Source organism: Musca autumnalis, unplaced genomic scaffold (genome assembly GCF_047663935.1).
Source record: "Musca autumnalis isolate F117 unplaced genomic scaffold, ASM4766393v1 scaffold_2, whole genome shotgun sequence".
Classification (NCBI taxonomy): domain Eukaryota; kingdom Metazoa; phylum Arthropoda; class Insecta; order Diptera; family Muscidae; genus Musca; species Musca autumnalis.
The window spans coordinates 109,940,968-109,966,943 of NW_027411755.1; the positions used below are offsets into that span (position 1 = coordinate 109,940,968).

Below are 25,976 nucleotides of genomic sequence, written 5' to 3' on the forward strand. Positions count from 1 at the left end.
ACCGAGTTTGCAAACTAATGTTATTTTGTGAAATATGATATGACGCGAATTGAAAATTTTAGTATAAAAACCCAACAAAACTGTTTATTTTGCATGTTTTTTTACAACATTTTTGGGAAATACCAACTTTTTTGTAATCTCCCTTCAGTTTTGCAAGGGAGATTTTTTTGGAGGAAAACACATGTTTGAGAGCGTTCATGATACCTACTTTTTCTCCATCGGAATGTTTTTCCGTGCGGATTTTTTGTTTGTCATAGGAGAGAAGAGAAAAGAGAGAAATTCCGCACGGAATTTTCATTAATGATTGGGCTGATAGTGAAATTTTTTGCTAATGAACAGCATCATAGCAAAAAAAATAAACGAAATCATAAACCTCTTTTTAAAAAAGTGTCCGATTTCACTCAGAAATCCCCTTATATGTATATACTTACATAAAAATGTCCGTAAGTCCGCCCGTCTGTTGAAATCAATTGTAGGGTGCCACCGTGGTGCAATGGTATGCACGCCCGCCTTGCACGCAGAAGGTCGGGGGTTTGATTCCTCGGCCAAGCAACATCAAACATTTTTCAACGGTGGCAAAATACCCCTCAGTAATGTTGGCGACATTTCCTGAGTATTTCAGCCTTGAAAAACTTCTCCACAAGTGGTGTCTTAAGACACGCCGTTCGGACTCGGCGATAAACAGTAGGTCCCATATCATTGAGCTTAATAAAATAAAAAATTTTTTTATTACATATTTTAAAGTGTTTTAAAGTGGTTTCATTCCGAAAAAAATTTCGTTTTTCGGTTTCTGTGGATTGTGAAATCGTTTCAAAAAAGTGTCCGATTTCACTCAGAAATCCCCTTATATGTATATACTTACATAATAATGTCCGTAAGTCCGTCCGTCTGTTGAAATCAAGATACAGCTCGCAACATTTAAGATAGAGCTTCATAATTTTGTACAGAAGTTTCTATTACTCCTAGAATGTTTGGTATTGAAAATGATAGTGAAAATATGCGATTTTTTAAATAAAATGATAAAAAATATGGAATTAAATGTGATTTTGTTAATAAAATAATATTTTTATTACATATTTTAAAGTGTTTTAAAGTGGTTTCATTCCGAAAAAATTTTCGTTTTTCGGTTTCTGTGGATTGTGAAATCGTTTCAAAATGGAGAGTTTAACAATACTTTAAACATGTGTGTAAATACTTGGGTAAGTACCTGAGTATTTACCCAAACGTTGGGTAAATACTCTTTAACAGCCGAACCACTTGACGTAGGCTGACAAAATTCGGCTCAAATCTTTCTTATGTCAACTGAACTTCTGGTATTGAAAATGGTCTCTGGGTCAATGTTTTGATGTAGCCCCAGCGTTGCCGCCAGTTTTTGATCGGAAATCGTCAAAAAAATCGTTAATACAATTTGGAAAATCGTCAACACGTTCCAAAACTAGGTTTGGTTATCGTTTAATGCGATAGTTATGTCAATAAGACCGACTAAATATGTAAGATATACCACCACAGTAATAACTCTAACCCAATCTATAAAAACAGTTTTCACAAAATGAGAGTTTTCCCTATGTTTATCGTGTTTGCAGTAATGCAGCGTGGTAAAGCTGGGTACACAATGTCAGTTTTGAATGACAGCTTTGCTCAAATATCGGTTGCTTGACCGTGTGACAGTCCATGATTGTCGGTCATCCTTATATTTTAATTGTTGGACAGTCGGAATTCGAGAAACTGTCATTCAAAACTGACTGACTGGCCGCTTAAAATGGGCATTAGTAAGAAGTAACTAATGCTTGACTCGTAATTTTTTTCACAACGAGATAGATACAATTCCCATTTTTCGAAAACTTTTCAAGGAAGATTTTCATCCATTACCAATCCTAAACGAAAATTTTCATCTGATGTAATTCGAAGGTGAGTTAGAAACCATCAAAATACCTATATTCCAGATATGTACATAATATAGCCAATCTGGCTGGAAATTGCTAAGAACATTAAACACAAGGTCATAAAATCGAGTTTGCAACATTGTTTTCCTTAAATACTTTTGTGAAATTTTGGTCAAAATATAATTATCATGTTTTATTTCATTCAATTTTGGCTCATGTGAAAAATCGTTATTTTAGACCTTAAAATCGTCAATTTTTCAAATTTGGCCCAAAAAATCGTCAAATTCGGCAACACTGTATAGCCCCCATATAACCGTACCTCCCGATTTAAGGTGTTTTTTTTTTTAATTATTAGCCACAGTTTACAATCTTATTGGCTGTAATTTGGCACAGTGATTTCTCAGTGTGTTCAATGTGTAAAATATCCTTGCAAAAATTTGATATACATTTCCACGTTTTCTTGTAGCCCCCAGATAAGGTACCTCGATTTCGAGTATTCACACAAGTATTGGGTAAAAACTATTAATTTGCGAACTAATTGACGTATTGTGCCGAAAATTGGCTCAAATACTTTCTATATCAACAGAACTTCTGGTGCTGAAAATTGGGTCTCTGGGTCCATGTTTTGATATAGAGTTACAGGAAAAGGTATTTGTTATGACTTAGTGGAGAATCAGAAGATATTGACTTTGACACCTTAGAGGGTAAACATAAATAACGATTATAAATAAATCAATGATAAATGGGTTCCCAAGTTATATATGAATCAGGTTATGTCGATTAGGAAAATTAAACATAAGAGTATTACTGTGTATAATGTAGTCAAGAATGAAGTGAGGTTTCCAAGTAGAATAGGGATTTAACAGGGAAATGTTGGAGAAACTACAGAAACTAAAAATGAAATCGCTCGCGTTGATGTTTCGCGTATGTTTGAAATTAAATTCAATCAACTATTGGCGGAAAACGAAACATTAAAAAATAAATTGAGTGGAAAAACCAAGGACTGGAAAATTGCTGAAGAAAAGGCTCAGATGTATGAGACACGTGCTGCTGATCTTCTCCCCAAATACAATGCTGCTAACGCTCAAAGGAAAAAGTTCGTTGATGTCCTTTGTGAAGTGCAAACAGAATTGGATGAAGAAATGGATAAAGCTCGTAAATATCTAAAGGCTGAATCTCTGATCCGTACTAATTTGGAAAACTGCATGCAGTGTCTACGCGAAGAACTCACGTTTAAGGAGCATAGTCATTTGCGAGAAATCAATAAGATACGCTCTCGTCTCTCTGAAGAGTATGAGTCGAAATTGCAACAGGCTTTGCAAGAGTTGAGTGAACAACACGAAGGACAAATGAGGGCTAATCGTGCTGAAATTAATAGCACGAATAGTCGAATTAGCGAATTTGAATCTAAAAATGCTGCATTGAATTCCTGCAATAGTGACTTGAAGAAATTGCTCGAAAATGAACCAATATGGACGCTTAATTACAACGGTGCCGTGATGAAATGGCACAACAGCTACAAGAAAGTGCTGCTAAGTCAAACGTAATGCCGATGATAAAGAGAAAAACGTCAATTTCCATCGTTCAGAAAAAATTGAGGGTGATGTCAAACAATTGATAATGTGTGCAACATACATATGAACCTCCGATCAACATGGTTATGAAATCGCAAAAAATGCAATGTGGAGATAGTAAAAAACATCGCTGTTTATTGCATATGATGAAGAACTTCCCGGTGCAGATGGTGTCAATCCTACAGTTATACGTCGCGTATCATGTCATAGTACAACCGGAACTGGTGCCAACTGTACCTCCCGATTTTCGGTATTTTTAAGGTTTTAGCTTCTTTATCCTACCAAAATGGCTGAAATTTGGTACATAGTCTTCTTTAGGGGTATAAAACTTTCCCCCAGAATTTTGTCGGTATCGGTCCACGCCTTCATATAGCCCCCATAGAACGGTCCTCCCGATTTTCGGTATTTTGAAGGTTGTGACTTCATTATCACACCGAAATGGCTGAAATTTGGTAATTAATCTTCAATGTGATATAAAACTGTTCGCCAGAAATTTGTCTGTACAGGTCCACGCTTTCATATTGCCCCATTTCCGACTAAAATTCGTCGGTATAGGTCCACGTTTCGATATAGCCCCCTTAGAACGGTACCTCCCGATTTTCGTAATACTGAAGATTGTGACGTCAATATCCCACCGAAATGGCTGAAATTCGTTATTTAGTCTTCCAAGAGTTATAAAATATTCCAGAAGAGTATTATCAGTATAGGTCCACGTCTTCCTATATCCCCATAGAAGCGTACTTCTTGATTTTCGGTATTTTTTAAGTTTTAGCCACATTCTCTTAGCGAAATATAGGAAATTTGGTATTAAGTCTTCTTTAAGTCTAAAAACTTTCCGTCAGAAATTTGTCGGTATAGATCGACGTTTTGAAATAGCCCCCATAGAACGGTGCCTCACATTGTTTTACCGAAATTGCTGAAATTTAGTATTAAGTCTTCTTCATACACGAAAGGAAACTAATTATTCCATTTTACTTCAATACAACTTGTGGTGGAGGGTATAACAAGTTCGGCCCGGCCGAACTTAACGCCGTTCTTACTTGTTAAACGTAGAATTTTGAATTTTGCCACGGCATGTATTTTAGCATTATGTATCAGATTCAATCAAAAAACGAATTCTGATCTTTTTGGAGCTACGTCTTTGGGCACTTATGGTGACGATATATAAAATTCTCCTTATTTTTTATCAATCATCACAGTGTTCGAACAAAAACACCGACCGAATTTGATGAAATTTTGTACGTAGAGCCTGCAGATCTGAAGTCTGTCATTAATAGTTGTTTTGGAAGTAGAATACCGCGCACGTTTCCGTTTTTTGAAAACTTTATAATTGCAGATAAGATATTTGAATTTAGAAGTGGGACTACAAAAACGCAAGAATATTGATTTCATATTTTTGAATACAGTAAAATATCTATAGTTCCAACTATTACATAAGAGTATTTTTTATGAATTACTGAGATTTTTCAGAATTTACAATATGTATGAATTATGAAGTTTTCCTGTCTAAAACCTGGAAATACAATTGCACGACAGTTATGACAAAACGTGGATTTATATTATGAAGTTTCATGAAGAATATATAATTATCATGGTAGAACAAACCAGGGCACAGTGGTCGCTGCCATTGGCCAAAATTATAAAAATGAGAGTATAATTTTTGCTACCAAATGTGTTCATATCTACTCCTAACATACTAAATTTCTCTAAAATAAATTTGTTATGGATTACTTCCTACTGTACTCCTTGAGAATAGCATCAAAAAAGAGAAATTTTAAGAGATTGGATTGCGAGGTGAATTCAATGCAAATGTTAGGTGAAAGTAAAATATTAATATCAAACTAAATGAACTCTATATAGACCAAACTTAATTCGAATATTGAAAACCAATATAATATATATATAATTGTTCCACAAACATCCCAGGCGGGACAGGGGAGACTTCTCTCATATCAGTGAGTGCACCCCGATTCATATTAGCTCACTGATATGGGACCTACTGTTTATCGCCGAGTCCGAACGGCGTGTCTAAGACACCACTTGTAGAGAAGTTGTACAAGGCTGAAATACTCAGAAAATGTCGCCAACATTACTGAGGGGTATTTTGCCACCGTTGAAAAGTGTTTGATGTTGACTGGCCGGGGAATCGAACCCACGACCTTTAGCGTGCAAGGCGGGTGTGCATACCATTGCACCACGGTGGCACCCTGAAAACCAATATATTAACTTAATTTTCTTAATTAATAATTAAGTGAAAACCAATATATTAACTTAATTTTTATGCAGTTTTGCGTTTGTTAATTTTTGGGATTAATAACTGAATACGTGTTTTGACTGAAGGACTTTTGTAATGTCATTTCTTCATTATAATTAAATTTCATGTAAAGTTTTAGTTATGTTCCCCCTCTTTCCCCCCAACGAAATTTTTTTAGAAGATAAGTAGTAGTCTTTTGATTATATTTTCAAAATATTAGCTGCAACTTTTCTCAACTTTGGAAACTCTAAGGGTACATTTCAGGGTGTTTTTATCATTTTTTCAAATGTCACCTGCACATTTCAGCTTTTTGAGTATATAGAAGAGATACTGTGCGGTTCAGTTATATGAAGGATACGTTAAAATGTGGTCCTCAATGTAAAATTTGGAAAATTCAGCCATTTTGATTGATTATTAAGGCTAAAACCCTAAAAATACCGAATATTGGGCGGCACCGATTTAGGGGCCAACATCAAAGGGTCGACCTACATTAATCGACAATTTTCTGGGGGTAGCCTATCTCCAGGAAAGATTTAGTGGCATTTCGTCTATTTCTAATTAATAAAATATATAAAACCTTCAAAATTCCGAAAATCGGGCGATACCTTTATATGCAAGAAGGTTTTCTAACACTAGGGAATACCGATAGCCAAATTTCAGCCAATTTCTTTGAAAGATGTGGCCAAGACCCCCAAAATGACAGAAATCAGGGGGTACCGTTCTATGGGGGCTATACCTAAATTTGGACTTATGTTGAATTTTTTTTGCTCCTTTTTATTTGTGTTGCTAAACTTGCCTTTACTTTACTTATTTTGTCCGCTCTTCCCATACAAGTTCGACCACAGTGCAGGGGCTGGATTCTTGTTCTATGAAAATTTGAAATGAAAAGGTCTTAAACTGCACTTTTCCGAATTTTTGTGTATGAGGTGGGCGGACCGATAAAGTAAATACTACAACAAATACAACTCAACAACAAACACATAGAAATTTTTTATATAGGGTATAATTAAATTTGTCATTCCGTTTGTAACACATCGAAATATTCGTCGGAGACCCTATAAAGTATATATATATTATTGATCAGCATAAAAGTCTATGTAGATTTAACCATGTCCGTCTGTCCGTATGTCTGTCTGTTGAAATCAAGATACAGCTCGCAATTTTTAAGATAGAGCGTCAAAATTGGGTACAAAAGTTTTTATTACTTCCAGGATGTTTGGTATTGAAATCGGTCCACGTTTCGATATAGCCCCCATAGAACGGTACCTCCCGATTTTCGGTATTTTTGAGGTTTTAGCTTCATTATCCCACCAAAATGGCTGAAATTTGGTATTTAGTCATCGTTGGGTGTAGAAACCTTCTACCTGAAATTTGTTGGTATAGATCCACGCCTTCACATAGCCCCCATAGAACGGTACTTCCCGATTTTCGGTATTTTGAAGGTTGTGGCCACAATAATCCACCGAAATGGCTGAAATTTGGTACTTAGTCTTGGTTGGGGGTATAGAACTTTCCCCCAGAAATTTGCCGGTATAGGCCCACGCCGTCATATAGCCCCCATAGAACGGTAACTCCAGATTTTCGGTATTTTAAAGGTTGTGGCCACAATAATCCTACCAAAATGGCTAAAATTTGGTGCTTAGACGTCGTTGGTGATATAAAACTTTCCCCCAGAAATTTGTCGATATAGGTCCACGCCTTCATATAGCCCCCATAGAAGGATATTTTGAAGGTTGTGGCCACAATAATACTCCAAAATGGCTGAAATTTAGTACTTAGTCTTGGTTGGGGGTATAGAACTTTCCCCCAGAAATTTGTCGGTATAGGTCCACGCCTTCATATTGCCCCCATAGAACGGTACCTCCCGATTTTCGGTATTTTAAAGGTTGTGGCCACAATAATCCCCCACAATGGCTGAAATTAGGTACTTAGTCTTCGTTGGGGGTATAAAACGTTCCTCCAGAAATTTGTCGGTATAGGTCCACGCCTTCATATAGCCCCCATAGAACGGTACCTCCCGATTTTCAGTATTTTGAAGGTTGTGGCAACAATAATCCACTAAAATGGCTGAAATTAGGTACTAGTCTTCGTTGGGGGTATCGAAATTTCCCCCAAGAATTTGTCGGTATAGGTCCACGCCTTCATATAGCCCCCACAGAACGGTACCTCCAGATTTTCGGTATTTTAAAGGTTGTGGCCACAATAATCCCCCAAAATGGCTGAAATTTAGTACTTAGTCTTCGTTGGAGGTATAAAACTTTCCCCCAGAAATTTGCCGGTATTGGTCCACGCCTTCATATAGCCCCCCATAGAACGGTATTTTGAAGGATGTGGCCACAATACTTAGTCTTCGTTGGGGGTATAAAATTTTCCCCCAGAAATTTGTCGGTACAGGTAAATGTCTTAATATTGCCTCCATAGAGCAGTACCTCCCGAATGTGGTTATTGTGAAAATTAGCCACATTTTTTTACCGAAATTGCTGAAATTTGGAATTTTGTCTTCTTCATACACGAAGGGAAATTGTTCCATTTTACTTCAATACAAATCGTGGTGGAGGGTATAACAAGTTCGGCCCGGCCGAACTTAACGCCGTTCTTACTTGTTAATTTTAATTTAGAAACTAAATAATGTCTACAGCAAAATAAAAAAATAAAAAAATGGAATCAGATAAATAGCGAAGAAAGAAAGTGTTCAATGACGGAACTGCTCTAACAGTTAAAAGATTTGGATCGTTTAAGGCGAGGAGTATAAAGAATTTTGTAGATAAAATATGCGTTCTATTATCTATATATAAAATTTAAATTTGTTTGTCTGTTTGTTTGTGCCTTCTAGACTCGAAAACCGCTGAACAGATCTTACTGAAATTTTTAGGGTACATTGCTGGCCTGGAATGAAAATAGGCTATATCATGTTTCGAAATTTAGCGTTGATCTGGAGGTATAGCATCAAAATCGGAGGTACCTCCAAAAATTTAGATTTTGTATGCAAATATCTTTAGAACTATTACAGATACAATTTTGTATGTGTGACGGAATTTTATGTAGAAACAAATTTACAAAATTATATTCAAATCGGTTGAGATTTGGATATAGCTCCCACTTACATATATTTTCGGCCGATTTCCTTATTTTATGTACCAAACATGCTATTTATGTCCAATTTCAATGAAATTTGGAATGTGTGACGGAATTTGGTCTGGAAATAAACGTGCCAAATTATATCAAAATCGGTTCAGATTTGGATATATCACCTGTATATATTTTCTGCCGATTTCATGTATTTGAGCACCAAACACGTGCTCGTGCAACGTGTGACTGAACTTGGTCTAGAAATACATGTGCCAAATTATATCGAAATAGGTTCAGATTTGGATGTAGCTCTCATATATATTTTCGGCCGATTTTCCGCATTTGATGCACCAAACACGCTATATATTTCCAAATTCGCTGAAATTTAGAATTTGTTACAGAACTTGGTCTAGAAATAAATGTGCCAAATTATCTCGAAATCGGTTCAGATTTGGATATAGCTCCTGTATATATTTTTGGCCGATTTCCTGTATTTTATGCACCAAACTCGATATATATGTCCAATTTCGCTGAAATTTGGAATGCGTGACGGGATTTGGTCTAGACATAAAAGTGTCAAATTTTATCGAAATCGGTTCTGATTTGGATATTGCTCCTACATATATTTTCGGCCGATTTTCTGTATTTGATGCATCAAACATGTGCCAAATTATATGGAGACCGGTTCAGATTTGGACACACTATATGTGTATGTCCAATTTCACTTTAATTTGGAAAGCGTGACGAAATTCGTTCTAGAAATAAATGGGACAAATAATATCGAAATCGGTTCAGATTTGAATATAGCTCCCATATATTTTCGGCTAATTTTTTCGGCTAATATCATATCTTTGAGAGACTTCTTAAGATTTATGTTTTATTATGATATATCTAAATCATTAGGAATACTTATAGGCGGAAAGGCTTTCGGAGGAGTGTTACCTCCTGAAACATAAAAAAATACCATAGTAGCTCCATAACAACCTTGAATAGGTATATAACGCCTTCATATCTCCTATATTTATTCGTTAAAATATTAAAAACGTTAATATAATTATGGCATTCCATTATATTTTATCGTAGTCGGGCAGCACGGCGCACCGGGTTCAGCTAGTTAGATATAAAGTAGAAAATACAAAGTACATTTCCAGTTGGTCTTAATTTATGCGCTTTGAAGTTGTTCTTATGGATAATATATACTCCTGAGCTTCGCTAAATATGCGAATTCCAGAGTTTTTCATAAATTTTATAGTTTTCACAGCATTCCAAGGGTCAAATTACAAGCAAGAACCTTCGAATTGCCTTGTAATAAATTTGTGGACCTTAACTCAATCAGAAATGTACAACATTATTCTACAAACCCGCTCCTAAAGTTACCAAAGCATCAAAGTAAAAGCACCACCAAAGAATGCATGAAATTTGTATGAAATTTACACTGTTAACTAGTATGCTCTCGTATTATAATCGTTAGGGTCACTTGAAGCTCTAAAAATGTCGGATACTTTGTCATTGCTGATTCAATGGATGCTCGAGGATTGTACCAGACCTTATAACAAGGTAATTCGAAGGCTTCTGCATGTAATTTGCCGCTTGGAATGTTGTGGAATGAGAAAACTCAGGAATTCGTATATTTAGCGAAGCTCAGGAGCATATAGTATCCACAAGAAAAGCTTCGTAGCGCTCTTGGATCCCAAAATTATTAGTCCCACTGTATCTTCTGGGGTTTCATAAACTACTAGACTGAAAAACTCAAAGAAATCTGCAAGGGTCCGCCTTAACGAGCTATACGGGAAGTCTGACATTAAATAACGGCAATTTATCCACAAATATGTTCCTATTTTGTCTAAAATATGTCATAGACAACCAGAGACATTCTATAAAGCAATAAAATGTAAACTTTGTATTGCTTATTCCATAAATTTTACGGTAATCTTATTATTTCATTGGGTGTATGTACACTTTTCCCCTATCAATTTTTTATTTTTTATAGAATTTACCGTTATTCGTATTATGGAATATATTTTGGTTGTATGTAATATTGTTTATTAGGGATGTGAGATAGAACTATGTACTTGGATTTACATAAAACTGCTTCCTTACCCTTAAAACCCGAGATTTATAGGGTGTATGTAGACTTTTTTTGGTTGACTGTATGTTATCGCCCTCACGCAGTTTTGTGTTCAGTGTGCATATTAATCAATGTGCATCTACCCAGCAAAAAATTGGATCCGGTAGTCATTACGTAACCATTTACAAAGTAATGTAAACAAGCTTCTTTTCGCATTACAAGTAATCTGAAAAGTAATGGGTTACTTCTTAAAAAATTTACAAGGTAAACCTAATTACTTTACTCCTACCTAAGTAATCACGACGGTGGCACAGTGAGTGTGTGTCCGACTATAAATCCTACGGTTGTGTGTTCAACGCTCACCGTCGGCACGCGAGTTTTTTTAATTAAAAATAACAGTTCGTGGTGCACATGTGTACTGCACATTTAAGTTTAAGTTCTTAAGCAACCCTTAATATTCGTGTGCGTGGCATAGTGTGTAGTGTCTTTGGCTAGAAATCAGAAGGTTCGTGGGTTCAATTCGGGCAGACAGCGAAGTAAAATAAAAGTAGGAAGTGTGATGAAATTAAAGTAAATTCTCTACATCAACTGTTCTGTCCTTTTCAACTTCTAGTGGCCACAGAATAACTAGTTATTCTAGTGGTCATCAAATAACTACAAACTGAGTGCGACATGCCCTTGTAAAAATAATGGGGCAAAAAGGGGGCTTGAGAGTAGTTACAGCTGCCAAAAATCCCTTACGAAACCCATGATTTTGAGAGGACTTTTTTTGCTGGGTATTTATGTCTATGCTAGATTAGAAGTTTTCGTTGTAACCTAATTATTTGTAAGTCCCAATTTACATTAGGCGAGTTTACTTGCGGCAATTGTCAGTTTGTAGGTGAGAGAGGGTGCTGAGAGGCAAAGGGTTACCATATGCCTCACCTCTCTCTCCTACAAAATGACAATTGCCGCAAGTAAACTCGCCCAATGTAAATTGGGGCTAATAAAGAGTCTTTGTTAGTTTTTAGTTTTTCTGTTTGTTTTTAGTTTTTCTAGTTTTCGAGGTTGCACTTTGTGATGCGACGAGGAGTTCGTCGCATCAGTACTAAAGCGGTCTAAATGTTATATCGGGTGTAGGAATTCCAATTATACAATTTGTTCTTAGAGTAACTGTTGGTACATATGTGGAGTTAAGATATGGATATGGTTTTTGAAAAGCATACTATGAAAAATACTAAATGGTACAGAATTTGAAATAATTTGTTATTGTGTAAGGGTTAGCAGGAATTTTTGAAATTTTTGGAGGAGGTTTCGGAAATTCATACTTGTGTATTTATATGTAAATTACTATTATTGGGTTTGGAAAAACTGATAGAGCTAGAAATGAAATTCGCGGTTGTTATAAATGGTTGATATAAGAAGGCAATTTTTTAAGGTTATACCCAGATGTATGGAAAGTATTAAATTTGGTGAACGATTATATAAGTAGTTTTATTTGAAATGCTTACAAATTCTGAAATTTGGTATGTGGGTCGCTGATGGCTGAAATGGTTCTTAAATTGGTCTTGGGTGTATTTGTTTACAAGCATGTTTTACCTTCTGATGAGAGAAAGCCCCTAATTAATATGCCTCAACAAATGCGACTCGCTGTTGATGTGTAAGGTGAGATATTGCTGATTTTTTTTAATCTAACTAAAATGGTACGGAAAGTACTATTGCCTATTTGTTGTTTATATTCTTTCCTTGCTAGTATGTACATAATTTACAATTAATCTATTTATAGTTGATATTATTACTTAAAAATAACCACAAAGAATTATTAATTATAATTGAACATACATATACAAATTCTCGTCTTGCGGACGTCTTTATTACAAGAATTTTTGTCTCTATATGTACACCAGAATTTAATCCTTAATATTCTGCTCGTTATCATAATGTTGGATAGTATTTTGAATTTCAATCCTTTATGTGAAACTTCTATAAGTTTCGTAGAATTTCTTCGATAGATTTTCCTTTAGTTTCAGGTACAAAAATTCCAATAAATAAAGCTCCGATAAAGCTGCAGGTTGCAAAAAGAACATTATTCCATGCATTCCGATCAATTCCGTAAATAGGCCCATGTACTGAAAATAAAGTACAATGATTAAATATTATCTTTTCTATATTCGACTTTATTGATCTTTATTGTAGATATAGGGATCAACGAAAATAGTCGTGTTCTACATCATTCTGGTCTAGAAATAAATGTGCCAAATTTGAGGTATCTGATGCACCATATATGCAATATACATACTTATGTCCTATTCCGATTTACATTTTGAAACAAGTTTGCCAAATGAAGTCGGTTCAGATTTGGATATATTTGATGCACCAAACAGATATATCTGTCAAATTTCCATGCCATTTGCAATGTGTTACTGAATTCGGTCTAAAGGTAAGATATGCGAATAATGGATTTGGATATAGCTCCCACATACATATATATTTTACATATTCAAAGTGGTGTAGGGTATCATATAGTCGGCTCCGCCCAACTTTCTGGGCAGATCCTAATAAATTCTGAGAACTTGATCACAAAAACTAACATTTATAAAATCTAAAAGAAACATTACTCAAAGAGAGTCACACCACAAAATTTCAAATTTCGAGAAAAACGCGTTTTAAGTTTCCGGTTTGACTTCCCAACCTAAAAGGATTATAACACAAAAAAATAAGTCCATATTTACATTAGGCGATTTTCCTTGCGCAATTGTCAGTTTGTCGGTGAGAGAGGGTGTTGAGAGGCAAAGGGTTACCATATTCCTCACCTCTCCTACAAATTGACAATTGCCGCAAGGAAAATCGCCTAATGTAAATATGGACTAATATAACTACTCGGACCATATTTGGCAAAGAGCTAGCAACATTTATGCCACCCTCCTAGTAAATGAACTGTGACTCGTTGAGTTTTTAGAGATATCAACATGAAAATTTGACACAAGATAAAGAAGATGTCGTAGAAAAACTAGAAATTGCTAACACAAAAAAACACATTTTTGAGCTATGCCACCCTTTGAATAAGTAAATGAACGATATGTATGCAGATACTTACTTTTAGAAGGAAGAATGAAAACATCCAAAGACACAACATGCAAATCATGCATCCGAGATTCCGAACTTTGGGAGGCATTATTTCCGCTACCACAACAAAGGGAAGTGTTATGACACCCCAACATCCAATGAATATAATGAAAGAGAAACAAGCTACCGGAATCCAAGACCCTGTCGCAGGATCACCGAAACACATAAACAAACCCAGACACAGCAATCCCGTACCAGTTCCGATAACAGATAATATCAACAAACTCTAGAATATACATACATAATAAATAATAAGTTTAGTACTTTTAAAGCTTTTCTTTGTAGTAAATTCCACTTACTTTACGTCCTGCCTTTTCCACTAAAAGCGTTGATACATAGGTCCCAACTAGTTGTATGATGCCAACAATGATAGCCGATTGATTTGGTGGCAGAGTTGATCCAGAGTTTTTAAAAATTGTAGCCGTATAATTGAGCATAACAAAACAGCCACAAAGTTGGTTGATGGCCATCAATCCAATACCAATCGAAAGAGCCTTCCTGGCCTTGGGTTCAACTGAAAGTCACAAAATAAATAGTAACTTTTTATCTTACCATTACTACCATTACTTTTGTGTTCGTTGTAGCATATTTAAAAAATGTATGTATGTAGGTACATTAACAATTGTCTTTTTCCAATGAATATAATGTCCTTTTCCCAAAAGGAACTAGTTCCTTAAAGTAGTTTCGAGATCGATATAGTTCAATCAATATTTCTCTTTCATCGTTCTTTTCATTCCAAATAGTTCCGAGACCGAAATAGTTCAAACAATATTTCTCTTTCGTCGCCCTTTTTGTTTTTTTCGTTCCAAATATTTCCGAGACCGAAATGTTGTCATTGTTTGGTGGATGAATTGACATAAAAATAAAAAAATTTGCAGCGAACAAACACCAACAACGAAAGATCGACGTAGGCGTTAAACTGAAGGAACGAGAAAAACGAAAGGAACTATATGAACTAAAGGAACTATATAAACGCAAGAGCTGGATATAGTTCCAATAGTTCCTTGGAAATAGTTCGTTCCGGAACTACACAACTCTACTCAGAAGGTTATCTCTGCTATGTGGTACAGGGCGAAATTAAAGCCTTGATTTATTTTAACCCGAACGAAATTGCTGTTTTAAATTCGCATTGTGTTGAAAACTTCATTGGTTTTGTCTTGGTAGAAGCCTCCATTTCCCCATGTACCTGTACCTCACAATTAAAGATATTTTGGAGGTTCTAGCTACATTTTCCATATCGGTTTTCCGTTCGATTTGTTCCTTAAGCTTTTCTTCATAATCTAAAATTACTTACGAAAATCCCTTAAAGTTGCGTTCTTTTGGATATTTTCTGATGTTTTGCCACTCGTATTTTCCATTAAATGGTGTAATTCAAGTTTAATTTGAGGGTTTACGTCCGATTTATTATATGAAATATTTCTAAAGAAACACAAGGACTTTTCCGCTGCCTGAAAAAAAAATTGAACATTTTAAACAAATAAACGCTTTTAAGATTCAAGTGAAAAGTACAAACCTTTGTATCATTTTTATTTGCCAAATATTGAGGGCTCTCTGGTACAAATATAACTCCCAATAGAAATGCTAGAGGCAATGTAGAGAGAATCCACGCAACAATCCTACATGGTAAATAGGTGCCCAAAACAAATGCCACCAAAATTCCAACATTGCAAAATAGTACTAAAAATGTGCCCAAAGTACCTCGAACGCTGTTCAAAAGTTATATCATTCATTATTAAATTTGAATAAGAAATTTATACAAAAAAATGTACATTAATTAGAGTTTTCGTAATGTTTTTTACTGAATATCATGTAGGCGAATTAAATCTGTTATGTATTTATGTTAAACTATTAAAAAGTAGCCGAATTCCTAATTAATTTATGAAAAATATACAAACGTGTACAAATTGACAACGATACGTGGTATTATCTGACAACGACTGTGCTCAACTTGATCACCGATGTGCTCGAATCGATCGTGTCTCGCATTATGAATACTTTAAAGGTAAATGAATAGAAATACAATTTTCAACTTTATACGAGATATGATAGTGGAATTTACACCGAGTTAACGTCTTCAATCTTTTAGCGCCACAAGTAGCATTTCCAAGATTGCCGTACTTAAAAAATAGATTTAAAGGAAGCAGTGCCACCATTAGGAATTCGTGTGGAGTTCAGAGAAAAGCTCTTTCCTTGGAACACAGAGAGGTATGAATTATTGATATTACTGTGTTTATCTCAGTATTTCTATTACCATAATGATAGCTCGGAATCGAGGATGAAACTATGTCAGTTCCATCCAAAATATATGAATGGTGGAAACGAATTAAGACATCTACCTACCAGCACTCCCGGCACTCCTGGTTTCAACTTATCAAAAACGGGAGGAATTCTTTCAGAGGTAAAATGGTAATTATAAAATACGTAAATAAATACGTAAATGTAGTTTTTAATTTAACGTAGGACCTAAAGGCACCGAAGCATGTCACATTCCACCTAATTTTTCCAGTCAAGCGTTTCCCGAAGTTGATGAATCAGTTGGCCATTCATTAAAAGCTCCCTTAATAAGAGAATGTGACGATTGGGATCGGTCCGCGAAAAATGGAAAAGATCTTTTAAGATACGGCAAAAAGAATTATGAAATTTAAATAGCCATACATTTCTTCTGGAATGGCCGTTGTTGTCCGTCGCAATGGCGTCAGAATTAGTGAGTATTCATAAGCTATTTATTTATTATTAGCTAAATATGTTTTGTTTTAGGTCAACGTTGATTTCGATATTATGTATCCTCAGAAAGGTCATACTTTTAAAATGGGACCAATTTAAAAAGAAAATTCACACTCTGCGCAAATGATTTGTCGGCAAGTAGCTTAGGTAAGTAGTAATCCCACACAGAAAAAAAGACACCCCGAAAATTTTGATTAAAAGCTTCATCACCATATTTTTGTTGAATGTCGATAAAATATTTCAAATATATTGGGAAAATATTTATCAAACATGAAAATGTTAACAAAAAGCGACCAATAAACGAGTTCAAACAAATAATTCATTGAAATTTGTTTAAGTTTTTTAACCAATATTTGTTGTTAAAATGGTTTTCAACGTTTGTCACATGTTCTCGCTCTCAAAAGCGAGAAAAAATAACTTTTTATGACACAGAGAGATTTTCTGCTACAACAATGTGCTGTGTTTGTGTGTGTCGTTGCTATATTTGTGTGGCGTTTAGTTTACACAGTCTTACATAAGTATACGTACGCCCCATAAATCTCGGGTTTTAGAAAAAGTAATGATATTTATGAAATTCCAAGTACACAGGTTTATTTCGTCTCACTAATAAACAATATTTAATACAACAAAAGTATATTCCATAATATAAATAACGGTAAATTTTACAAAAACCAAAAAATGATACTTACAAAAGTATACATACGCCCAAAGGAAATATGAGTCTTATCGTACAATTTATGGAATTAGCAGAAAAATTTATACATTTTATTGTTTTGGCGAATGTGTCTGGGTGTCCGAGATATAGTTTAGAGAAAAAAAAATAATTTTTGGGTGTTAAATGCCGTTATTTAATGCCAAACTTCTTGTATAGCTCGTTAAAGCGGACCCTTGCCGATTTCTTTCCATTTTAGGTATTTGAGTATACAAAAGCCACAATATTAGTGTCAGATTATAGATTTTGATATCCTAGAAAGCTTTTTAGTTGACCTTGTGCATAACACACCTTCCTGGGTGTCGATAAATTCACATTTTTCCTGGGATATCTCAGGAAGTTAATAGATTCCTCGGAATTTTTGGCTCATATTACATACAGAAGACCTTGAATTGTGTTTTAATATGGTGTTATATAATCCTTGGCCACCAATTGAATCAGAAATGTGAAATAATCTGTTAAAAACCTGCTCCCAGAGCATCAAAATATAATCACTACCAAAAAGCATGAAATTTACACTGTGAACAACGTGGTTTTCGTATTATGACCATTACCGTTAATATAAGGTCGGAAAGTATCGGATAATTGTACATTTCTGATTCAATTGGTGTCCAAGGATTATATAACACCATATTAAAACACAATTCAAGGTCTTCTGTATGTAATTTGAGCCAAAAATTCCGAGGAATCTATTAACTTCCTGAGATATCCCAGGAAAAATGTGAATGTTTCGTTTAATAAATACAAATCTTTAAATAATATGAATTTTAATTGTTTTTACTAAGGGAACGGATAAAAACGGATAATGGAATAATGTTTTTTCTGAGTGTACTGTTGTAATGAGTACTGCGAAGTGGACCGATATGGTCCATTTACGAATTAGGCGTAAGTTTGGAAGAACAATTACGAGTTGCAAAGTTTGGACTAAATCGATGACTTCCTTGAAAAGTCTTAGGTGGTGGCCGTAGATTTTTACAGCTTAAGTTATTATCTCCGTTAGTATGGACTTACCCCTGATAAAAATTATATTGTTGAAATTTTGTGTAGGAGGTAACTGAGGGAGGGAGTGGACCTATATGGTCCTTGTTCGAACATGATTGAAGTGTAAAAGAAATATTACGATGCGGAAAGGTTGGTCCGTGGATTTTTTAGAGGCCTTGGACTATAATGTGAGACATGAACTTGACTGCACTTAAGCAAAAATGTTGAACTTTTGCAAGGGAATTACCCGAAAATGTGTTCTAGTATAACCCTTCTTAGAACTTGATGTACGTTTCGAAGAATGTTTACAATGTAAAAAGTTTCGGAAAAATCGGATAATCAATTCTCAAGTTTTAGTGTTCATCAGAAATTTAAGTTGATGCCGGCAGGGTTATTTAAAGATTATGGGAAATTTTCTAAGGAACTATGGACTTGCTCCCGATAAAAATTGTACTACCGTGAAAGTGGCGGCAGCACAGCCATGCCGATCCGACAAGAGTCCCTGTACTGCAATTTTGCCAAAAATTTTGAATTTTTGTGTGGGAGTTACTATTATGATGACTTTGGACTAAATCGATTTCTCCATTTTTTGCAAAAAATTTTGAATTCTTGTGGGTGAGGTACCCGAACGAAAGAACCGTCCATCTTTGAACTTTATTTAAGTTTGGAAAAATATTACGAGAAAAAAATTTTTGACCAAATCGCTTGAACAGTTTGATAGTTTCGTGCGCTCCAGCCAGCCGGGCGGACATCGCTAAATGCAAACATACATGGGGTCTAAAATCATTTTGTGAACGATTAGACAAGGTCATTTGAAGAATGTAGTTTAACATAGTTTAACATCTGACAACTAGCTTTTCATTTTTCCATCTTTAAATTAAGGCAATGACATTTTTTTTTATAAATTTCACAACTATTTACTTACTTGTCGTCAGATATTTCAGCTGTATATAGAGGGATTATGGAAAATGTACCCCCACCAGAAAAGCCACCCATCCACCTAGATATTGCCAAGTGCATAGATGATTTGGCAAATGGAACAATCCACCAACCCAACTAAAATTAAATGCAAATGTACATAAATAATAATCTTTCTAATTTCCATCCGTTCAGAATTTTTGCAAAAACTCACCAAAGCGGGTAGTGCCAATAACAGTAGACACCGTTTTCTACCAATTTTATCGGCACACCAGGAGAAAAATGTGGTACCAAATGCACCTCCCACACAAAGCATTGATCCGATCCATCCAGCATCGTCTCCTATTAGAGGTTCAGAGTCAGTTTTATCTGCCGATTGGAGTTCCACAAAACTGGCCGAAGCCCAACCAACAAATGCCCCATATGATATCGATATAATATTGGCTAAAAGAGACAAAGGGGAGGTGAGAAGCAAAACGTTTCAATGAAGAATGTTTTGCATTTGCCGACTTTACATATATTTGCGAAAATGTAATGAAACAGTTTGTCACAAAAATGTATAGTAACTAAAAGGCTGAGGTATATGCATGTACAAAGACAGCGGCTTTATCGATTTTAACGAATTAAAAAGTCCCTCTGACAGTCCTTTATTTTTGTACTTTCAAACCAATCACTTTATGTGTCTCACATTTTGATGCTTACCACAAAGCCCTGTCATATATTGATTCCGAGCATGCGACGACATGATAAAACACTACAATCCGTTAATAATTAGAATTTTAGGTAACACCGAGATGTTATCTTCAACGCCGATGACTTTGACTAATGACACTGAATGATAAGCATCTTCCAAGTGATTCTGTGCCTCAGCTTGGGTAAATATTTAACATTATCTTTATCTCACCGTTCGAACCAATTTTTACACATAGACAAAGATATACAGCTGCGAAAAAATAATAGCACCACATCTTATTAGTGATTTTTGAAGACACTCCAATTTACAACTAACCGTTTTATGAGTTTCTGGAATTAAAAAAAAAAAACTATAACTGATTTAAAAGTAACATAAATCATAATTGTCTTTTTCCTTTTAAAAAAATATACTGATTTTTTATAAAAATTTCAAAATATATACATATGTATGTCCGAAAAATAGAATAACACCACCGTTATAAATCCGTTTAAAATTATAACAATTGCTTACTTGTAGGCTATAGTCAAGAGGGGACAAAATAGCTTCCTCTTCTTCTTCTTTATTTGCCTATTCGTCATACGAATTTTGGCGATCAATACAATAACAATAAAAATTCGATTTTAAATAAAAATATGAGATAAATTCATAAATTTTTCACAATATCGGCAAATATTTCTCTACTTCTTGCAGCACTTAGTAGGTATCCAACATCTCGTAATCCAGTCCATTCTTGAATATTCGCAATCCAACATAATTCTTTTCGGCCTTTAGGCTTTTTTCCATCAATTTTTGATTTTAAGATATCTTGCAGTGTTTTGTATTTTGAATTTCTCATGATATGACCAAGGTAGGCTGTTTTTCGTCTCTTGATGTTTATCATGATCTCTCTACTTCGATTCATTTTTCGCATCACTTCATTGCTTGTAACTAAGGCTGTCCACGGAATTTTTAAAATTCGGCGGTAGACCCACATTTCGAAGGATTCTAATTTTTTCACATCTACTGCTTTTATTTTCCACGTTTCCATAGCATATAATAATGTTGACCATATATATGTTTTCACAATTCTAAATTTCGTTTCCAGGTTAATATCATGGCTGGTCAGAACTTTCTTGTATTTAAAAAATGGGTCTCATGCAATTTCAATACGCCTTCTTATTTCTTAGGAACAATCCCATTCGTCATTTATGTCTATTCCAAGATATTTAATATTTTTCACTCTTTCAATTGAAAAGTTTTGTATTTTTAGGGAAATATCGTTATGGCTATTTCTCCTGCTCACCATCATATATTTTGTTTTCTTTGTGTTTATATTTAGTCCATACTTGTTACTGCATGTTTCCAATTTGTCCATTAATTCTTGTAGGTGTGTGATACTGTCAGCTAATATTGTAGTATCATCAGCATATCGTATATACGATTTTATTTTTATATTATTTATACATTTGTGCCTTATTCTTCGACAAACACAAATACTTTGCAGACGGTACATGTTTCTGTTTTCAGGGTGGTTAATCTGTAGATAACTTTTCGACTAACTTTATATTGGTCGAAAAGTTATCTAGACATGGACAATTGCCGAAAATGTTTTCTGTTCAAAGTGGTTCATCTCTAGATAACTTTTCAGCCAGTTTTTAGTCAGTTTAAAAATTATCGATCTATTATCAATCATTTTATAAACTGGTTAATAAAAGTCCGACAGGGATGTTATTGATGTATCTACCACCAATGAATATGCCATTGTACGTTTTGTTGATGGATTCTTCAAAAAAATTTTCGGAGTAGATATTGAATAACAATGGAGACAATATACATCCTTGTCTTACGCCTCTTGATATTAGAATAGGTTCTGTTATATCTCCATCAATTTGTGCGGATTGATACCGATATAGATTTTCCTCTAGAGACAACATTTTACACCACAAATTTGGACGAGGAAAAACCTTCCGTATCCTTGCTTTTTGCAATTTTTGGCAGTTCCCTCTTTTGCAACTTTTGCCATTAAAATAGTATGTTTAACGTTTTGCTTCGAATTCATCAAACGAATACCAATTATAGACCGTGTAATGAGCATCGTTTAATCTTTTATAAAAGTCTATTAAAATAATAACCTCCGTATCAAATACATGTATATTCCCACAAATATTAATGAAGAGACCAGGAAAGACCCGTATGTCAGTCATTACATAAAAAAGGAACTTATTATTTTATAGCTTAATAAACAATAAAATAAATTTTATCTATATAACATTACTATATAGGATGTGATAATATTGCACAATTAGTAGCAAGTTTATATATGTTATCTATTTTTTTGTCAGCAAAAGACTGTTAAAGTTTATAAAAGTATACAGTGAGTGTCAAAAATATTCGGTTTTTTCTTTTACCAATAATAACACCTCAGTATTTTAGAATCCCATACCCAATAAACAAAAAAACCAAATACATAAAAAATGTTGGTCGTGTGCCTTTAAAAAAGTGTATATAACATGGACCCACGGCAACCTTATAAGCGAGAATAACAACGAAAATTTGTTAACCCTGTTTTCTATCGTCAAAAATATTCGGTTTTTGTAAGTTTTGTTAAATCTTTTGCCAAAAAAACAGGTCACTATCGACTTTTTTCTGCAATTTTAGTATACATTATAATAATTGCGAACAGAATCATTGTTCCTGTGTGTAAAAATATTATATTGTATAGAAACTATTACAATTTAGCGTTAAGGAAAAACGCTACTCTAGAAAAGAGAAAACTGGTTATATTTCATTATAAAAACGGTAGAAATAAAAGGAAAAAATAGCTTATTTTTAAATATTTAGTCGAATATAGTTGAAATAATGTGCAATAGTCACGAAAATATAGGAATAATAGATTTCGTGAGACACATAAGTCAGCCAAAATCAAGGACTAGGAGGGAAAATAGAGGAATCTTCTGAAAAATTACTGCTAAATCGCCCTTAATTTTCTTGAAATTGGTCACCGTGTCCTATATGACTCTCAGAAGATAGAAAATATGCACTTACATTCCAAAAAATCGTAAGGTTAAAGCTTCTCATAGCCTTGTAACACATCATAAGTCATTGGTAAATACATGTCTCCTAGAAACTCGTTGTGCGTTTTAGTTTGGAATACACAGAAAGGCAGAAAACTTGGTGGTATACTGATTTTCCTGCTTAGGCCATTGTAGAACAAACAAGGTAAAGTAAATACTACAACAAATACAAGTCAAAAACAACCACATTGAAATTTGTTTTTGTTTGTAATGTTAGTATCATCGGTAAATGTAAACAAAATAAGGAAATGTCTATAAATTACACTATGCAACACTGAATATGCAAACAACTTCTAGTATGCATTTTTAGAATGTACATATTGAAACTACAAAAACCCTAGTAGGGTTTTATCACGTCAGATCCAGTTCGGATTTTATAGCCTCATCTAAACCGGGCTAAAACTACAGTTTTTTGCTTTTATAGGGTCTTTATCTCAGAAACAAATAGGTATTTGGCATTGCTGTCTTTGGCAATATTGTAGCCCTAAACTAGTAAATCTAATCTTTTGAACAGACCACATAAGAAAAATTCCATCTAGGGCATCAAAATCGATAAAATATAGAATATTTTACATAATTTCTGAAATTCTGGTCAGAATCAGCTAAACTATTGGGAGTTGAACCAAGTAACACATTCGCAAAAATCTTCCAAATAAACTTCTCAGCAATTCTTCAAAACATTCTGCAGCTCTAAAATGCTTACTTCATGTCGCCATTTTGCATCGTATCTTTTACAACACGTATTTCAAACACAGTTCACACCAACAGTTTATTCTGGTTTTCACCACATTATTGACACATTTATAAAATCGTCGTTGAAAAATATACTGAAATCAACGTGATAAAGGCATTTTACAACAACGGCATGTTCTGAAGAGTTGTGTATTACATTCCTGTGAATACAAAGAAAAAATTAACGGTTTTGAAGATATGGTGCGAAATGTAAAAAAATTTCGATATTTTATAAAATTTGATGCAACAAATGTAGTTTTTCGAGTTCATAATTTCTACAAATATTTTATTCTTGCCCTTATCTACAAATTTGCTACAGAGGTGAGATGAAGAATCACATAGGTTTCAGAGATATAGCCCAGAATTGTTTTGAAAAGACAATATTTATCCATGTTTAGATGGGGCCATAAAATCCAAGCTGGATCTGACACAACAAAACCCAACTAGGTTTTTTGTCGTTTGGGTATGTACTTCCAAAGAATCCTCAGCTCAAATTGTTTGCACAAGATTACCTTAAAAATGTTGCACAGTGTTATTGGAATTTAAAAAACTAATTTTTGTCTAATTGAATATTTTGGAAAACATGAATGAGAACTCGTTAGATTTTAAATTTGAAAGTTTCCATATCATTCCAGTAAATGCATAATTTCTCGCAAAAAGTAGTATTATTGCAAATAGGTTTGAGGTCGCTGGGAATTCATTGAAAAATGAGAAGCTGTTTAATCGTTTATCAAAATACTACACCATATTAACAAATGTTGTACCGCCTCTATAAGCGGTGTTTTATTGTGCGGCACGTCGTTCGGACTTGGAGGAAGTTACATGTCATTGATATGAAGAAGTCTTTATGGGAAATAGTTTTTTTTCTGATCGATATATTTTTTCTTCAAAAAATATATATCCCTAATACTCATCGAACATAGAAATAAATATATAAAATGTCGTATGGAATTTGACACTAACATTACCAGCCAGTTCAGTCAGATGGGTATTGCTGTTACCTTTTATTGTTCTACCATGTGCTTAGGCATTCAAAACTAACTCCATTTCACCAAGTTTCTGATGTACATCAAGTTTTGATGGTACATCAGGGCGAAACTTGAACTAGATTATTGGTTACGTATATAAGCCGATGGTTTGTGATGTGTTACAAGGCTATGAAAGACTTTAACCTTACGATTTTTTGGAATGTAAGTGCATATTTTCTATCTTCAGAAAGTCATTTAGGATTCGGTGACCAATTTGAAGAAAATTAAGGTCGGTTTTGGCGTAATTTTTCAGGAGATTACTTTATCTTCCCTCCCAGTCTTTGGTTTTGGCTGGCTTATGTGTTTCACGAAATCAATTATTTCTATATTTTCCTGACTTTAGCACATGATTTCAAATATATTCGATATATTCAAAAATAATAATATTTTTACGCACTGTAACAAAGATTCTGTTCGCCACTACCTAGTAGGACTTACAATTGATGCTAATATTGCAGAAAAAGTTCGATAATGATCTGTTTTTGGGCAAAATACACTGTGCAACTCGAAAATTATTAACCATATTCTGACACCGCAGTGTGATAGAACACCAAAAATAAGAAGACACGTGTCTCGCCGTTTTTCCCTATCTCATCAACTTTCGCGGTTATATGCCTCCAAAGGTTTGAGGCTTTGATGTACAACTACAAAAATGTACCTCAGAACTACAGATCTCAATAAACATCTTTCTAGAATATACGAACTCTGTAGAAACGGATCTTAATGATCAAAATAGCAAAACAATTGGGATTTATATCCTCTTTTCTAAGATTCTGCTCCATAGATATTAAACCGTTCAAAATTCAAGAAAACAATCAATCACAGTAGCGTAGCAAATCATCAATAAACAGTTCTTAATGGTAAAAATAGCAAAAATCTTTTGAAAATATCCAATTTTTATACTTTTTTCTCCGACTCTGGTTCAAAGATACGCAACCGCCCAAAAATTAAGAAAGTTGTTTATTGATGCCTTTTCTATGCTACTGTGGTTGATTGTTTTCTTGAATTTTGAACGGTTTAATATCTATGGAGCAGAAGCCGAGAAAAGAGGATAACAATTGTAATTGTTTTGCTATTTTGACCATTAAGACCTGTTCCTCCAGGGTTCGTATATTTTAGAAAGATGTTTATTGAGATCTGAGGTACATTTTTGTAGTTGGTTGTTTGATTCAAATTTGATC

General features: G+C 34.4%; 1 protein-coding gene and 1 long non-coding RNA gene across 5 annotated transcripts in view; one reads left to right on the forward strand and one right to left on the reverse strand.

The window, feature by feature from the left end:
- The window catches only part of LOC141394467 (uncharacterized), a 42,962-nt gene extending 26,144 nt beyond the window's left edge, over positions 1 to 16,818 (forward strand). For 2 of the 4 annotated variants that reach the window (XR_012410428.1, XR_012410429.1), the window contains 5 exons: positions 15,767 to 15,955; positions 16,040 to 16,158; positions 16,216 to 16,351; positions 16,414 to 16,657; positions 16,711 to 16,818. This is a non-coding gene — a long non-coding RNA (uncharacterized lncRNA). Of the gene's footprint in view, positions 1 to 14,573; positions 15,170 to 15,766; positions 15,956 to 16,039; positions 16,159 to 16,215; positions 16,352 to 16,413; positions 16,658 to 16,710 lie in introns of those variants that run through there. The other 2 variants (XR_012410426.1, XR_012410427.1) reach the window with 2 other exon arrangements.
- On the reverse strand, positions 12,650 to 22,043 carry LOC141394460 (facilitated trehalose transporter Tret1). Its single transcript, XM_073968843.1, is given in 10 exon segments — positions 12,650 to 12,908; positions 12,911 to 12,956; positions 13,925 to 14,179; positions 14,253 to 14,467; positions 15,248 to 15,401; positions 15,467 to 15,659; positions 19,296 to 19,426; positions 19,503 to 19,732; positions 19,991 to 20,311; positions 20,493 to 22,043. Coding segments are annotated over 9 exon segments (1,365 nt in total). The 5' UTR covers positions 20,034 to 20,311; positions 20,493 to 22,043; the 3' UTR covers positions 12,650 to 12,810.
- Positions 22,044 to 25,976: the final 3,933 nt, after the last annotated feature.